The sequence below is a fragment of the Mobula birostris genome, chromosome 20 (genome assembly GCF_030028105.1).
Source record: "Mobula birostris isolate sMobBir1 chromosome 20, sMobBir1.hap1, whole genome shotgun sequence".
NCBI classification, from domain to species: Eukaryota; Metazoa; Chordata; class Chondrichthyes; order Myliobatiformes; family Myliobatidae; genus Mobula; species Mobula birostris.
The window spans coordinates 8,378,923-8,396,765 of NC_092389.1; the positions used below are offsets into that span (position 1 = coordinate 8,378,923).

The 17,843-nt window shown below is 41.2% G+C and overlaps 1 protein-coding gene across 8 annotated transcripts in view; it reads right to left on the reverse strand.

Annotated features, from left to right (window-relative positions):
• kmt2a (lysine (K)-specific methyltransferase 2A) overlaps positions 1 to 16,094 on the reverse strand; it is a 181,561-nt gene extending 165,467 nt beyond the window's left edge. For all 8 annotated transcript variants that reach the window (XR_011889809.1, XM_072283956.1, XM_072283959.1 and 5 more), the window contains exon 1: positions 15,912 to 16,094. Coding sequence is in view for 7 of the 8 variants with exons in the window: in XM_072283956.1 (XP_072140057.1) it covers positions 15,912 to 16,094 (183 nt within the window). In the remaining variant the exon portion in view is untranslated. The remainder of the gene's footprint in view (positions 1 to 15,911) is intronic.
• Positions 16,095 to 17,843: the final 1,749 nt, after the last annotated feature.

A 17,843-nucleotide genomic window follows, 5' to 3' on the forward strand; every position in this document is an offset into this window, starting at 1 on the left:
ATTATTGTGACTTAGGTGAAGATCAAACTACATTTTATGAGTAACTAATGCAGAAAAACAGGTATAGCAGCACATTAGCATGATCCACACTACCTTCACTATCCTCCAATTCCCTCTCTTCAGTAAGTACGCAAAATATTCACTTAATACCTCAACCATTTGGTGATAGTAGTCTTTCTTCTTTAAATGATGATTTAAATGAACATGGCCCGAACAGCATAAGAAATCCACTGTTCTTGAAAAGTACCATGGATCCTTATGCCAATTTGAGCAGGTAGGCAGCATCTCTGCACAAATCCTTAGCTGAGTACGAGAAACTTCACATGCTCCTTGTACAGTATTGAATTCAGAAGAGATGCAATTTTAAACTCTAGTATTAGAGATGACAAGATCTGCCTAAAAGGGAATATGCTACATAACCAAAGACACACCCTTCTGATGCTGAAGTTACATAAATTGAACTGTTGTGTTTATGGGAGAACTAAATAAGCAAGATTACTTTTAGAGCTCTCATAAAACATAACAATTCAATTACAAAGCTTCCCAATCAAAGTACCATGGAAGGCTCTTCCTCAAGGTAAGGATATTCCCCAGTTCAGTAAATAAGCATGAATTAATAGTCTTATTAATTTATTTCCTACATCCAAGGGAGTAAAAATCTTTATGTTGTGTCTCCATTGCAATGTGCAAGCAATAAAGAGGGGAAATGTGCCCAAGCACTATGATTTTATGCACAATTGTTTTGTATACATGTACAGTCAGATATGCAATCAGATCAATGTGTATTGATAAATCTGATGGCCTGGTGAAAGAAGCTGTCCTAGTGCCTGTTTATCCTGGCCTTAATGCTACAGTTTGTGGTTGAGGTGGCTGGAGTCCCTGATGATCCTCTGGGCCCTTTTTACACACCCGCTGCTGTAAATGTCCTGAATAGATGAAAGTTCACAGCCACAGATACACTGGGCTGTCCACATCACTCTCTGCAGTGCTCATCGATTGACGGTAGTACAGTTTCCGTTCCAGGCAGTGACACAGCCAGTCAGGATGCTCTCAATGGTGCTCCTGTAGAAAGTCCTGAGGAGTTGGGGAGTCATGCCAAATTTCTTTCGCTATCTGAGGTGAAAGAGGCGCTATTGTGCTTTTTTCACCACACAGCTGGTACATACAGTCCAGGTAAGATCCTCGGTGATGTGTATACTGAGGAACTTGAAATACTCACCCTCTTAACTACAGTCTCACTGATGTTAACAGGGGCTAGTCTGTCACCATTCCTCCTGTAATCCACGATCAACTTCATTTTTTCCACATTGAGGGAGAGGTTGCTTTCTTGGCACCACTGTGTCAGGGCGTTGACTTCTCCTCTGAGGGCCTTCTCATCATTGCTGGAAATAAGGCCCATCAATGTCGTGTCATCTGCAAATTTGATCAGCAGATTGGAGCTGTGTGTATGGCAACACAATCATGGGTGTATAGGGAGTGGGGGGGGGCTCTGGACACAGCCCTAGGGGGCTCCTGTGTTGAGGGTCGGGGGGGGGGGGGCAGGCAGAGGTGCAGTGATCAGACAGGAAGTCCAGGATCCAGCTGCACAAGGCTAGGTGCAGGCTAAGGTCTCTGAGCTTCTTGTCAAGCCTGGGAGGAATTATGGTGTTGAATGCTGAATTGTAATCCAAGAACAGCATTCTAATACAAGCATCCCTCTTCTCCAGGTGAGCGGGGATGGTGCGCAGTGCTGTAGCTATGGCATCGTCTGGTGGTCGGTTATGTTGGTAGGCGAATTATAAGGGGTCCAGTGTGGTTGGTAGCATTTACAGATGTAGTCCTTGAACAGCCTCTCCAAGCATTTGCTTATGACTGAGGTGAGTGCAACAGGATGCCAATCGTTCAGACATAATACTTTGGTTTTCTTGGAACAGGAAAATAGTGGATGCTTACAGACCAAAAAAAGTTAACATATAACAGAATCAAAATAACTTCATGTGAAATAAACATACATACACATTGCTCCCTCTTCTGGAAGATTTAAGTCATATGACATTGAGTAAAAATAGACCCTTCTTCCAAATCAGATAACCCATCAATACACCTAACACAAATAACTAAGTGAAGAGGCATCAAATGACGTTCAGATCTACAACCCAGCATCAATCGTCACTTTCAAGATGGAAATAATTACAGAGCTATAATTGCAAAAAGAATAAGACTGTGTAAAAAAGTAAAAACATTTTACAACATTTAAGCATTAAGAGTTATTTATTTCACTGTATTAAAACTAGTTATAATTTCAAACTGTGGCTGAGTAAGTAATTGGTCCAACCCAAACATCTCAAACCGAAAGAAAAATATTTCAATGTTTCCCTTAAAGTCAATCTCCAATTTCAGCCACACCAAAAGAAACCCTAAGCTTAACACACCTAGACTGTCCCTGCCCCCAAAAATCTGAATGGAAAACATAATGCTGTTGAGAACACAAGGCACTACTGTGAAGCATTCCCCACTCTCTGTACCAACATTAGCTACCCTCTCATGAAAACTGGGAACTTGAACAAAGTCGAAGGCATTCATTTATTAAAAATCACGTGCTCTGAAGCAAACCACACTCTTGAGGAAAACAGGGAACTGGAAAAACGCATGCTGAAAATGGGCACATTCGAGATTTTGATTCAGCTTGGTACCATTTGGCTACTAATACTTTAGCATATGCAGGTTTTGTAAGGCCTTAACTATCAAGTTATGATAATAAAATTGGCAGAGGCTAGAAATACAAATAAAATTAACGTTTCAAGTCAGAGACATTCAAGCTGTGAGTGGGTATAGCAGGTACAATAGACAATAGGTGCAGGAGTAGGCCATTCGGCCCTTTGAGCCAGCACCACCATTCACTGTGATCATGGCTGATCATCCACAATCAGTATCCAGTTCCTGCCCTATCCCCATAACCTTTGATTCCGCTATCTTTAAGAGCTCTATCCGTCTCTTTCTTGAAAGCATCCAGAGACTTGGCCTCCACAGCCTTCTGGGGCAGAGCATTCCATATATCCACCACTCTCTGGGTGAAAAAGTTTTTCCTCAACTCCGTTCTAAATGGCCTACCCCTTATTCTTAAACTGTGGCCTCTGGTTCTGGACTCACCCATCAGCGGGAACATGCTTCCTGCCTCCAGCGTGTCCAATCCCTTAATAATCTTATATGTTTCAATAAGATCCCCTCTCAGCCTTCGAAATTCCAGAGTATACAAGCCCAGTCGCTCCAATCTTTCAAAATGTGACAGTCCCGCCATCCCGGGAATTAACCTCGTGTACCTACGCTGCACTCCCTCAATAGCAAGAATGTCCTTCCTCAAATTTGGAGACCAAAACTGCACACAGTACTCCAGGTGTGGTCTCACCAGGGCCCTGTACAACGGCAGAAGGACCTCTTTGCTCTTATACTCAATTCCCCTTGTTATGAAGGCCAGCATGCCATTAGCTTTCTTCACTGCCTGCTGTACTTGCATGCTTGCTTTCAGTGACTGATGTACAAGAACACCTAGATCTCATTGTACTTCCCCTTTTCCTAACTTGACTCCATTTAGATAATAATCTGCCTTCCTGTTACCACCACCAAAGTGGATAATCTCACATTTATCCACATTAAACTGCATCTGCCATGCATCTGCCCACTCACCCAGCCTGTCCAAGTCACCCTGCATTCTCATAACATCCTCCTCACATTTCACACTGCCACCCAGCTTTGTGTCATCGGCAAATTTGCTAATGCTACTTTTAATTCCCTCATCTAAATCATTAATGTATATTGTAAACAGCTGCGGTCCCAGCACAAGGGACCAGTTAATCGCTACTCTTTGTTTTCTGTCAGCCAGCCAATTTTCAATCCATGTCCGTACTCTGCCCCCAATACCAGGTGCCCTAATTTTGCCCACTAATCTCCTATGTGGGACTTTATCAAAGGCTTCTGAAAGTCCAGGTACACTACATCCACTGGCTCACCCTTGTCCATTTTCAGTTACACCCTCAAAAAATTCCAGAAGATTAGTCAAGCACGCTTTCCCCTTCATAAATCCATGCTGACTCGGACCGATCCTGTTACTGCTATCCAGGTGTGTCGTAATTTCATCTTTTATAATTGACTCCAGCATCTTTCCCACCACCGACGTCAGGTTAACCGGTCTATAATTCCCTGTTTTCTCTCTCTCTCTCCCTTCTTGAAGAGAGGGACAACATTAGCCACCCTCCAATCCACAGGAACTGATCCTGAATCTATAGAACATTGGAGAACATTGGAAACATTGCGTCCACGATTTCTAAAGCCACCTCCTTAAGTACCCTGGGATGCAGACCATCAGGTCCCAGGGACTTATCAGTCTTCAGACCCAACAGTCTATCCAACACCATTTCCTGCCTAATATAAATTTCCTTCATTTCATCCATTACCCTAGGTCCTTTGGCCACTATTTTATCTGGGAGATTGTTTGTGTCTTCCCTAGTGAAGACAGATCCAAAGTACCTGTTCAACTCGCCTGCCATTTCCTTGTTCCCCATAATAAATTCACCCGTTTCTGTCTTCAAGGGCCCAATTTTGGTCTTAACTATTTTTTTTCCTTTTCACATACCTAAAAAAGCTTTTACTATCCTCCTTTATATTCTTGGCTAGTTTACCTGAGGTACCATACCTCAGTGTGTGAATTAACCATGACCAGATCACTACTCAATTATTCAGCAAAGGAATAGTACCTCCGGCCCAATTGGCCAACGCTAACCAAGAATCCCATCTAAACTAGTCACATTTACTTGTATTTCAAAGGTTCGAAGGATTATTTATTATCAAAGTATATAACTCTGAAATTCTTCTTCTCCAAGTAACCATGAAACCAAGAAAGAAAATAGAGATCATCAACCCTCAAATCCCTCCTCTCGCACAAAAAATACGAACAAAAACAGAACTGGCACATCAACTCCCGATCCCTCCTTCTGCACAAAAAATAAAAAGAAAGATCAGGCAAGAAACACAGAATATGAAAACACCTGTGTTTGAAAAGAAAGTCCATAGTTCAAATCCACATCGAAAACGCAGAAAACCTGGGCAACACACTCCGAGCACAGCGGCAGGCTCTCCCCTCCACGGTACATACCAATCGAAAGACAGGCAGCCAGTGCTCACCCTCCGCAGTTGCCTCAATGCTTCAATCAGCACATACAGGTTTCACCCACTATCCGAAGGTAGAGCGTTCCTATGAAATGGTTCATAAGCCAGAATGTCGTAAAGTGAATAAGCAATTATAGATGTCCCCCGCTTTTCAAACGTTCGCTTTACGAAACCTCACTTTTACGAAAGACCTACATTAGTACCCTGTTTTCACTAACAGAAGGTGTTTTCACTGTCACGAAAAAAATCAGCGCGCGAAAAAATCAGCGAGCGATAAAAGGCAGCGCGCGCCCCGAGCAGCCGCTCTCCCCCGGATTCGGAACGGCATTTTCACTGGCATTGCTTAAACACGTGCCTGTGAGCAGCCGTTTGCAAGATGAGTTCTGAGGTATTGGAAAAGCCTGAAAGAGCTCATAAGGGTGTTACATTTAGCGTAAAACTAGACATAATTAAGCGTTTAGATCGTGGTGAACGAAGTAAGGACAACATGAGTTTGGCTTGTGGAAGCTGACGAAGATGATGTTGAAGAGGTTTTGGCATCCCATGACCAAGAACTGATAAATGAAGAGCTGATGCAATTGGAAGAGGAAAGGATAACAATCGAAACCGAATGAGTAATGATAAAGTACGACTTTAATTTTGAAAGGGTACGGAGGTTTAGGGGATATTTGCAAGATGGTTTGAGTCCTTACAAAGAATTGTATGATAGAAAAACGCTCGAGACTCAGCAGTCAATCAAGCCTTCCACATCGGCCACAGCAGACGATGAACCTCGACCTTCGACATCGAGGCAGGCAGTCATAGGAGAAGATGAGCTGCCTGCTCTAATGGAAACAGACGACGAGATGACACCCCAGTGTCCCACCAACCCGCAATTCGCGGAGAATGCAGCGGTAGCCAGGAGGCACACAGTACATCTTTAAGAAAAAAGCCGAAATAAACATGCTAATTAATTAGGTGCCACCCCACACGTAAATGTCGGCCCAGATCAGAGGCGATGCAATTAGCAATGATCTGGGCCGACAATTACGTGCCAGGCAGCTCCTAATTAATTAGCATGTTTATTTCGGCTTTTTTCTTAAAGATGTGCTGTGTGCCTCCCGGTTACTGCTGCACCCCTGCATGCTTCGCAGTTCGGTATCTGTCAGCAGCCTGGAGGGTGGGGGCCATTGCACCACCCAACCTGCGACGACTCAGTCTAACACATCATCAGTGTGCTCGGCGCTGAACCAATTCTGGTAAGTGATACTACACTATACATACATTATTTCTACTTTATATAGGCTGTGTATTTCTACGTGGTATTTGGTATGATTTGGCAGCTTCATAGCTTAAAGGTTACTGGAGAGCGCTTGCGCTGTGTTTTTGCCAATGGCGCTTGCGTGAGATTTTCGCTTCGGAGAACAATGCAGTCATGATTGTGGAAAAGTATTTCTACTTTATATAGGCTGTGTATTTATCATATTATTCCTGCTTTTACTATATGTTACTGTTATTTTAGGTTTTATGTGTTATTTGGCATGATTTGGTAAGTTATTTTTGGGTCTGCGAACACTCACAAAATTTTCCCATATAAATAAATGATAATTGCTTCTAGGAACGCTCTACCTTCAGATGGCGGGGGAAACCTGTATCATTTATTAATATGGGAAAAATTTTTTGAGTGTTCCCAGACCCAAAAAAATAACCTACAAAATCATGCCAAGTAACACATAAAACCTAAAATAACAGTAACATATAGTAAAAGTAAGAATGATGATAAATACACAGCCTATATAAAGTAGAAATACTTTTCTGCAGCACTGTCTAGCGCAGCGAAAATCTCGCGGAAGCACTCTCAGCAGAAACACTCTCTCCAGTAACCTTTAAGCTATGAAGCTGCCAAATCATACCAAATAACACATAAAACTAAACAGCCTATATAAAATAGAAATAATGTATGTACAGTGTAGTTTCACTTACCGGAATCAGGAAGACTCCAATAAATTGCAGTTTCATCACAGTTAAACACTTGCTTATACAAATAACCACCTGACGGAATCGGCAATCGCCTCTGATCTGGGCTGACATTTACATGCCAGGCGGCACCTAATTAATTAGCTTGTTTATTTCGGCTTTTTTTTAAAGATGTGCTGGGTGCATTCTGACTACCGCTGCACAACTGCATTCTTCGCGGCAACGTATCGGTCTGGGGCCCGGAGGTTGGGGACCACTGCTTAAACTATGAAGCTGCCCTCACCTCCGAAACCGATCAACCACTCGTGACTACCTTTAAATTCCACTTTCGCAACACTTTCATCACCATCGTCCAGTACTTTCTGTTTCAGCTTATTAAAAAGACTGATTTCTCCTTAAGTATAAGAAAACTTAACGGAACACCATGCTTTGTACACCCATCAATCCACTCAAGCAATAGACTTTCCATTTTATCCATTATCGGATGCCGACTAAGAGAGACCACTTTGCTAAGAGCAGAACCAACAGTAACACTCGGCAGCTTACAAAATTCTTTCTCTGTGTATAAGTAATGCGAATGGTGGACGCAGGCAAGTTCAATGCGCAGACAATGTCCTTACTTCGTTCACCACGATCGAAACGCTTAATTATGGCTAGTCTTACACTAAGTGTAACACCCTTACGAGCTCTTTTAGGCTTTTCCGATACCTTAGAACTCATCTTGCTAATGGATGCACAAAATAAATCGAGATAAAGCACGTGTTTAAGCAACGCTGGCTAGAATGCAGTTCCGGGGGAGGAGCCTGGCTGTTCGGGCACACGCTGCCTTTTTTCGTAACAGTGAAAACACCTTCTTAGCAAAAGCAGGTAACTAATGTAGGTCTTTCGTAACAACGAGGTGTCGTAAGGCGAACGTTCGGAAACGGGAGCCACCTGTAATGGAAGATCTAATTGGCGAAATGGAGTCAAACATCAGCTTGCGCCCCATACCACAGCCTAGCGCTGGAAGACCCAAACCATCTCCAAACTTCTGCATTCGCCTTGTTTCAATCTCCCTCATCGCCTTAATCAGCAAACGATGGAAGCTTTAATCGGCGAAATGGAGTCAAACAACAGCTTGTGCCCCACAGCCTGCCTACCATGAAGTTCATTCATGCTGCCTGTCTCCTGGAACCCTCTCAGAAACTGCAGAGTGCTGGAACACCCAAATAATCTCCAACCAGCAAATCACAGGCTCCAATCATATCCAAGACGAAAAACAAACATAAAAGACATAAAAGTGAAATATATGGTTTCGTGATCTATCCAGAGGACGTCAGCCGAAGGAGCATTATACGCAGGCACCATCTTGACCAGAAGGTCTTTCGTACGCTTGGCCCATATCCCTCAACCTTTCCCATCTTGTACTTGTCAAAGTGTCTTTTAAACATTGTTAGTGTGCTTGTCTCAACCACTTCTTTACCAGCTCATTCCATATATGGACCACTCTCTGGGTGGAAACCTTGCCCATAAAATTCCTTTTTTTTTTAAATTTCTCCCACTTATCTTTAAACCTATATGCTCTAGTTAGCAAGACACCAAATAGATCAGGTTGAAATCTAAGCATAATAGAATGTACGACTATGTTCATTTAATAGGAAATTCCCAAAACTTAGCCAACAATTTTATGAATTATAGACTGTTTTTGACACTGGAGATTGTCATTTGGTCAAAGGCCTAACAACCTTTAATCCTACTTCCAATACTTGGTCTGTAAATTGTACAGAGTTATTGCTCTTCAACAACACTTCAGTTTGTTTTAAAGATGCAATGATGGTTTCCATCTCAAGCCATTCAGATAGCAAGTTCCAAATCCTTATGTTACTATTTTCCTGTTTCCACCAATTAATTTTCATTTTCACTCCCTAATTGTTGGCATCTCATCTTCCACCCTCTCTGCCCCTATATATAACGGGATTCTCCATTTGGTGTTCTCTGCCCCAAATAAAGTCACCCCGACCTATGCAGTCTTCCCTCAGTTAGTTTCCATGTCCTGGTAACATTGTCTTAAATCTCTTCTGTACTCCTTCCAGTACAGTCACATCTTTGCTGGAATGACCAGAACGGTACACCAAGTTCTAGACATTGCCTAACAAGAATTGGATGTAACTACAGCACAGTCTATTTACTCTTGTATTGTCTCCATATATCAAGAGAAGCATCTTGTATACATTTTTAAATCAGCTTACCTCTCTGTCCAGCTACTTTTAAAGTTTGTGACAATGCACTCTAAATCTCTTGGTCCAATATTCTCTTATTACATTTCTTTGTCTTGTTACACCTCCACAGCTGTTTTATATCACAAAAAATTAGATTAAATATAATTTGCCATTTTTCTTCCCAACTAATCAGATCATGCAAATGATTAGTTGGGCAGATCTTGCATCAACTCAAAACACCAACAATCCCTCACAGATGTTGCTTGACTGAGAGTTTTCCAGCATTTTATTATTTGCTCCAAATTCCAACACCTTCTGCCTTATGTCTCCATACTACTCCACAGCTCTTCCTCTCTGACAGGGTTCTACAAGTCCCTCTCACTGTCCTCCCTCTGTTGTTTCCACTTCTCTTCAACATCGTTACTGATCCTGATGAAAATCTCAACCTGAAATGCCGACCACTCCTTTGCCTCCACAAATGCTGCAAGACCTGCTGAGTTCTTCCAGCAATTTGTTTTCTGAACCAATTTTTGTATGGGAAATTTTTGTATTATTGACAAAGTTCTTCATCATGTCCCCTACATACAAATCTGCCAATATGTACCAACAAAAACGGATCAATTACTGAGCCTTGGCAAACCCCAGTGCAAATAGCCTCCCAGGCAAAAAGAATATCCATCAACCCTTACTCTCTTGCTTTGTGCCAGTGATCAGAATTTGGATCAAAATTAAGACTCTCCTTAGATTCCCATGTAAATTTACTTTTCTGAGCAAAACAGAAAATGCTGGAAGTACTCAAAAAATCCTCAACTGAAACTCTGACCATTTCACTCCCCTCAGATGCCACTTGAGTTTTTAATTATTTTCAGCATTGTTTTTTTTTGATAACTAGCATTTGCAACTTTTTGATACAGTAACTTTAGATCAGTCTGCTGTGTGGAGCTTTTCTACAATTAATTATTTCATCCAAGACAGGAGATAGCCATATAGCCCAGAGTCCCTACAAGCTCCCACAAACTAATCCCTTCAGTCTCATTTCCCAACAGCCTTGCAATTGGACCTTTCTCATGTGCTCAATCACCCTCCCCCAATTTGTTCGCCACTTACTAATGTTAAGGGGTAATTTAGAGCAGCCAATTAACCCAACAGCATATTTTTGGGATAACGGTGCTTCAAGAGCAGCCAAACTCAGTCACAGGGCAAACACACCACCAGAACTCAGAATCAAACCCAGCACCCCAAAGCTGCAAGCCTACAGAACTCAACAATGCCACACCACATTACCTAAAATCATATAAACCGTATCAAAAATAAGCTATCATAGAATTCCTCAAAATAAATTCAACTAGACAAGGCCTTGAATCTATGCTGTCACGGTCAGTCATAGAGCACTACCTTTAATTTATTGACAACCATCTAAATAATCACCATCCCTCAGAACAGATTCTGAGAACATGCCACAACTAAAGTTAACATAACTGCCTTGTAATGTGGGTGCATCTTTGCCTCTCTTTTAAAGCAATATAATATTAGTAACCCTACAATTTACTGTGGATGGAAATCACTAAAACAGTCAGAGTCTCCTTCCCCTCAGAGGGATCTAGGCCACATGCATCAGAGAGGAATTTGTTCTCCTGCTTCTTTTAAAAGGCTTGGAATACAATTCATCTAGGCGTAGGAATCTATCCACTTTCAAAGATGCTAAACCCTTAACTTAATACTTCCTTTTTTACTCACCCCATCCACTGTCTCACACATTACTACATCAACACTACCCAGTTCTTTTGCAGTTATTTTTATTAAGAACCTTACCCACATGCTTAAGGCCCATATTGGATATTGTTTTCACCTTACTGATTCTCTTATTCATAGCATACTCAGAAATTCTCTTTGATTTTATTTTTATGTCTTCCCTTTGCTTTAATTTCCCTTGCACCCTAACATTGCCTATATTATTCTAGGCTTTCTACAATATTAAACCCCTTTTGATGCCTCATTCCACCTGCACAGCTCTCATCATTCAGGGAGCTTTGAATACAGCAATCACCAATGTAAATATGCAAAGCAGCACAAGACCATAGGGCATAAAAGAATCAGGCGATTGAGCCCATTAGGCTTGCTCTGCCATTCTACCATGGCAGATTTATTTTCCCTCTCAACCTAATTTTCCTGCCTTCCTGACCATCCCCCCCCCCAGTAACCTTTGACATCCATAGTAATCAAGAACCTATCAACCTCGCCTTTGAGGATGGCTCTGTAGAGTGGTTAGCAAAACACTATTACAGCGCCAGCTACCCGGGTTAAATTCCACTGCTGTAAGGAGTTTGTACACTCTCCCCGTGACTACAGGGGTTTCCTCCGGGTGCTCTAGTTTCCTCCCACATCCCAAAGGTTAAAGGTTAATTGGGCAATGCAGGCTCATTGGGTTAGAAAGGCCTGTTACCATGTTACATCTCCAAACAAACTAAATTCAAATAAATATTTCCAATGACCTGCACAGCTGTCTGTGGCAATGAATTCTACAAATTTACCAGCCTCTGGCTAAAGAAATTCCTCTGTTATGTTCTAAAGGAATGCCCTATTATTCTGAGGCTGTTCCCTCTGGTCCTAAACTCTCCCACTATTGGACACATTCTCTCCATCAACAGTCAAAGGCTCCTCATGCATTCATCATTTAATTCCCAGGACCATTCTCTCTAATTGGACCAACACATCCTTTCTTAGATACGAGACCCAAAACTACCTGCAATACTCCAAATATTTTTGACTAATGCCTTATAGAGCCTGAGCATTACATCCTTGCTTTTATAATCTAGTCATTTTAAAATGAACGTCAGTATTGTATTTGCTTCTTACTACTGACTCAACCTGCAAGTTAACTTTTAGGGAATCTGCACGAGGATGCTAAGTCCCTTTGCACTTCTGATTTCTGAATTTGTTCCCTATTTAGAAAAGTCTACACCTTTATTCCTTCTACCAAAGTGCATGACCATACATTTCCTGACACTATTCAATCTGCCACTTCTTTGCCCATTCTCCTAATCTGTCCAAGTCCTTCTGCACACTCCCTGCTCCTCCAGCTACCATTGTATCACCCGCAAACTTGGCCACAAAGCCAATAACTCCGTCATCCAGATCATTAACATATAACGTGTAAAGAAATGGTCCCAACACTGACCCCTGCGGAACACCACTCGTCACCGGCAGCCAACCAGAAAAGACCCCCTTTACTCCCATTCTTTGACCTGTTAATGAAGTGAAGAAACTCCCTCAATCATTCTATCAATTAACTTTAATTCATATTGCAGTTAGTAACTTTTTGGAAGGAAATAAAACCATCTGCTCACTGCATCTATGCCTCAATTTTATGCCACTTAAATTTTGCTCAGTCTGCGCTGTCTCAAAGCAAGTAGTCTCACTTAGTCTCTCCTCTGAACTTTAATTCTCTAGGCCTATAAACATTCTCATAAGTTGCCTCTCCAGGATTATCACGTTTTATGCATTATGGCACACAGATTTGTACAAACTATTTCAGCTGTGCCCTAATTCATTATATAGATCTAATATAATCACTTTTCTCCTTCTATGCTTTACAGTATGAAGTTTTCAGTATGTGAAAGTAAGTCAACTGGACATCTGAAATCAACAACCAAATGCTTGAAACACTCAGCATCTGAGGAAAGAGAAAGTAAGTTGATGCTTAGGTTTTCTTTTCTACAGATGCTGGCCAACCCGCTGAGCGTTTCTAGCATCTTCTCTTAGTCAGCGTCCAGTACTTTTATGCAGTTATACTGCTTGGGGCATCTGAGTTTAATTTCAACATCATCTATAAGGAGTATGTAAATCCTCCCCATGGAATCATGGATATTCTCTGGGTGCTTTGGTTTCCTCCAACAGTCCAATGACATAGGTTAATTGGTCATTGTAAATTGTCCTATGATTAGGCTAGGGTTAAAGCAGGGGTTGCTGGGCAGTGTGGCTCGAAGGGCCGGAAGGGCCTGTTCCGCACTGTTTCTCAATAAATAAATAAAACATATATAAATTTATCTTCTGAGATTAATTCTCCAAAGTGTTGCTGTATCTTGCTACAATGTGCTGAATACAGATCAATAAATTCACTTCCGGAGATGTAACCCCTGAATCATTATTGTAGTTACAAATTTAAACCCAAGTGAAAAGTGCATCAGTAAGTGACAGATGATGTTATTTTAAAAATGCACTGGGTAGATGGGGAAAAAAGGCAAGAGTGTCATTGCAATATTCTGAAATCTCATCTTTAAACAAATAGGTTTCCAGCACTCTATTCAGCATTCCATCCTAGATACTGCATCATTCAGATTGAAAGGTTCCACTTTTTAAAATCACCTGTATATTATCCCAGCTGATCTCAGCCAGAACATGATTTGCTCTGAAAAATGCTGATTTGAAGGAGTGTGATGTTGTGGAAAGAAGGTACAATTTTAAAAAATCAAACTAGATTATGTAGATCTCAGAGAAGTGTGGGATTGGCATCTGCTAAAATACAAGTCATTTAAAATACCAATGAAGCATTTTGTTCTCCAAAATCTGTGGGGCTGGGTCAATAAAAGTTTATTCACAAACAGAAGATACAAAGTAAACAAATAGAAAACCTACATCCAAAAACACTATATACAAAGCTCAGTATAAAACTTATTGCTTTATGTCCTTGGTCAAGTGGATGACAGAGTTTTCTGAAAACTGTTCCACCCCTTATAGCACAAGTATTCAGTATTTGTGAAACACTCCAGTACAAGTAATTACTTTAGGTTCCATCACTGGATTTTGATGATGTCAGCAATGTCAGAGGTCATACTACAAGTCCCAGCATTCCAAGATTACAGCTGTGAAAAGTGGGTTCCCAAACTTGGCTTCTTTCTAAAAATATTAACAAAAGTGTGACTGTGTGATATAGATCAGTGGCCGTAAACTTCAAGTTAGTAATGGCCTCTGGCAAATCAAACTCACCTGCCAAATTCAGACATGCAAAAATCAGCTGAATAATATCAAAAAAGTCTGACAAAGGATTGAATATTTTCATCATGATCAACAGAAGCTGGCCACATATTTTATTTCACATCAAACCTAAGATACTGTCAATGACAGTTTGTAGGAATATGGAAAAATGACAATTCTGCATTTTAAGGTAATCAGATGATACATCATGGACAGTACATTGCAGGAAATATAAACCCCCTGCCCTTTAAATGGATACTCCAGAGCTACTCATCAATAGACTTTTCTTAAATACTTAGTCACAAATATATATACATAGTAGCACTCCATGTTCCTATACTTGTTGCACATCATTTTAAGATTTTCCCTACTGCACTAACTTTACTTTAACAAAAAAACTATTCACTTTTACAATGGTGCTTCCTCCCCCCCCCCACCATTTTATTACGCCCACAACCAGACCCATCTGAAAGCATATTTAAGAAATTCTAAGGTCATTACAACAATAACATCTACACACAAGCATTATAAGCATTTTGACACTTGATACAGATTAAAATTGAAGTACCTTGACATGGTACTTCTGCTGAAAGTTAAGTCTGTGAAGCACCTTCTTCAATGCCAGTAAATAATATCCTACTAAACTAGTTAACATCGGTCTCAAAAACTTGTACCTAAAACCACAAGAACAGCAATGGGGACTACTCCAAGCAAAATTGGGCTAATACACATTCTGCAAAAGTGCAATACAAGCTGCTCAATACAACTATATGCAAGGAATTAAATTTGTTTTAAACAGTACCAAAAGGGGCTTTTTCCAATTTAAGCTGCAACAATCTAGATTACTCAAATTTCAATTTGAATCGAGTCATAACAGTATACAAAATTGAATCATAAAAGCACTGAAATACTGGACAGGGGGGTGTGGTTAGGAAAGGGTTTGCAAAGAATTCACCAAATTAAAAAGCGAACTCTATTCCCTGTCAACTCTAAAGCATGAGTCAAGGCTAATGAGACTGTACTAACAACTACAACCCCTACCCCGAAAAATCCCTGACTCCACTGAACGTAGAAACAAAATTAATTTCAGTTTGAAGTTGATGACCGGATATTTGCAAATGCTTCAGAAAATATATGGTGAATGGAAAATTAATGATGCAATTTTAAAATGCACATTTGCATACACAAGCATTGAAAGTAAGTGGATGAAGCGAGTGCAAAGGCAGTATATTTTAAAAAGCTAGGCAGAATTTGCATCATGAACATGATGGCGGTCGCTGGAGGAAAGCCCGCCAAACAGGTGATTAGAAATGCAGGAGCCAGGGTGCAACTCCAGCTCAAGGTAACGTAACGTTAATATATTGTAGGATACAATATTTTGTTTTTAATAAGCAAAAAACTTTAAATGGAAACACGTTCCCAATAGAAAACGGCGTTTTTTACTGCCCAAAAAATCCGACCACCTCCCCTCTTGGTGCCTGGATGTCAGATCTGTCACACAGGCCGGTCCTAACCAACACCACTTACTGAAAAATCTTACTGAGATTTTTCCCACTTCAGTAAATGCTGAACCTATGAATTTCCCGTGCATTCCTCAAAAGGACTATTTAAGAAAAAAAATCCTTCTTCAAAAAAAATTACCTCACTGCTGCTGCTTTCTCCGAAGAGGTCATGAAACTTGTGAAGGTTTTTGCTGATAGCTGCAGAGACTGGCAATGCGGCGTCGAAACCGCATTTAAAATCATTTTTCAAGCCCAGAATACGCGAGCGTCCTGATTTTTTCCAGGGCCGAGCTGGGAAACGAGTCCGAGCTGTGTGCGCCATTTTAGGGAGTCTGTTTGTGTGTGTTTTGGGGGGGGGGGGGGAGAGAGGAGGACCGCCGCCCCGCACTCTGAATTACGCAGCAACCGCGCAGCTGCCGTCACCGGAAGGCAAATGCCTCATTCATCTTCCGGGACCAGAGAGGAAAGTCGAAGGGAGACACAAGATAGAACTGATCACCCCGCAATCTGAATAGCCCAGCAGACAAATGAAAGCCTTGAAATTGTATTATTCAGAATTCTGGGACCAAAGTGGGAGGGATTTAATAGTCCACCCCGGAACCTGAATTGAATCACTATGGATACACGTGTTGCTACAAGAGGCGACGTTAAAATTCAGCCTTCTGTGCCCCCAAGGAAAACCATAGGATGCTGAATAAATATTCGATACATCGAAACTGTCCCTGGAGAAATTATACAATAATCAGCAGCCGGGGCCACGGTACCGTTAACCTTGTATCAGTGTAGTTCAACACTAAGCGGTAGTAAATAGGTACAATTTTAATATACACTAGTCGGGCACTTGGCCACATTACGACATCGTTATCTCAACAGAATAACGTAGCGCAGATATGGTGTCAACTAATAATAATTCGGCGTTATACACTGTCCGGGGTCCACGGGGAATTCTAGAATATAAATTACTCCAAACTATTAATGTATATAATTTATACAAATATTTACACTGTAAATAGAGTGGACTGTTAGAAGCATTGCCTAGAAATGCAGTTATTCCAAAACTGTCATTTTAATATTGCGTTTGCATGCGTTTCTGGGTGCAAAATGCAGTTTAAGGCTATTTTCTGGCGAGAACACGGGCGGAATAAACGCGCCCTGTGGAAGTTCTATTGAGTCAAGACTTAGCACTTAAGACCAAATCTTAGCACTTCGAATACTTGCACTCTAGCTGCTACTGTGCTGTGGCGCAACTTAGAAAGCACCAACGCAAACAGAAAAATAGGGTTGGGCTAAGATGCAAATTAAGACGCAGACGCCTTTAAAGTTAAACACAGGAACAGATGGAAACCTCCCGCCCCACACACCATCATCTATTGATAGGAGCAGAGTCTGGGCGCACTGTTCCCTTCGCGGCGAAGGAAGGCTGGTTTTGATTTTACATTTGAAAAGTGATTACCTTCTGTTCCTCTCGAAGTATAAAAAAGCTGCATAGCAGTCAATTTCAATACAAGGACCTTATTATTCTTATTAGGTAGGAGGCACATCTTAATGACCACCTGTCTAAACAAAAGTTATTTTTAATAGCATAAAGATTTCAGTGATAACTTCAAGCCTTCAACACAATCATCACTTCTGCCATCATGTCTTCCTCTTGCAACCCCTTCCCCACCAATTCTAAACAGTGCAAGTTCAGAAACGGGAGGGACCAAATTTCCTGGATTACAAAAACTTGGCAGGGTTGGGGGCGAGGATTGCTGGGGAAGCAAGGACATTGAAGTAAAGCCTTCATAAGCAAATAAAACCCTGAGAGCATCACTAATAACATTGAGCACAGCTTCGGCCTGTTGGTTTACATTCTTTCCAATAAACTCAAGTGCCACTGAAGGCCAGTGCCCTGAAGGATACGAAGGGATGGACAAGTAGTGGGAAGTACCAGGTCCTTTGTCAGTTTGATTCATAGCTGTAGCTGGTGTAGCTCCAGTAATACTCTTTAGCATACTGATGATTTCCCAGATTTTTGCTGCAGACAAAATAAATTCTCTGCTTTGAGAAGCAAGTTGTTGAAAGATGTGTG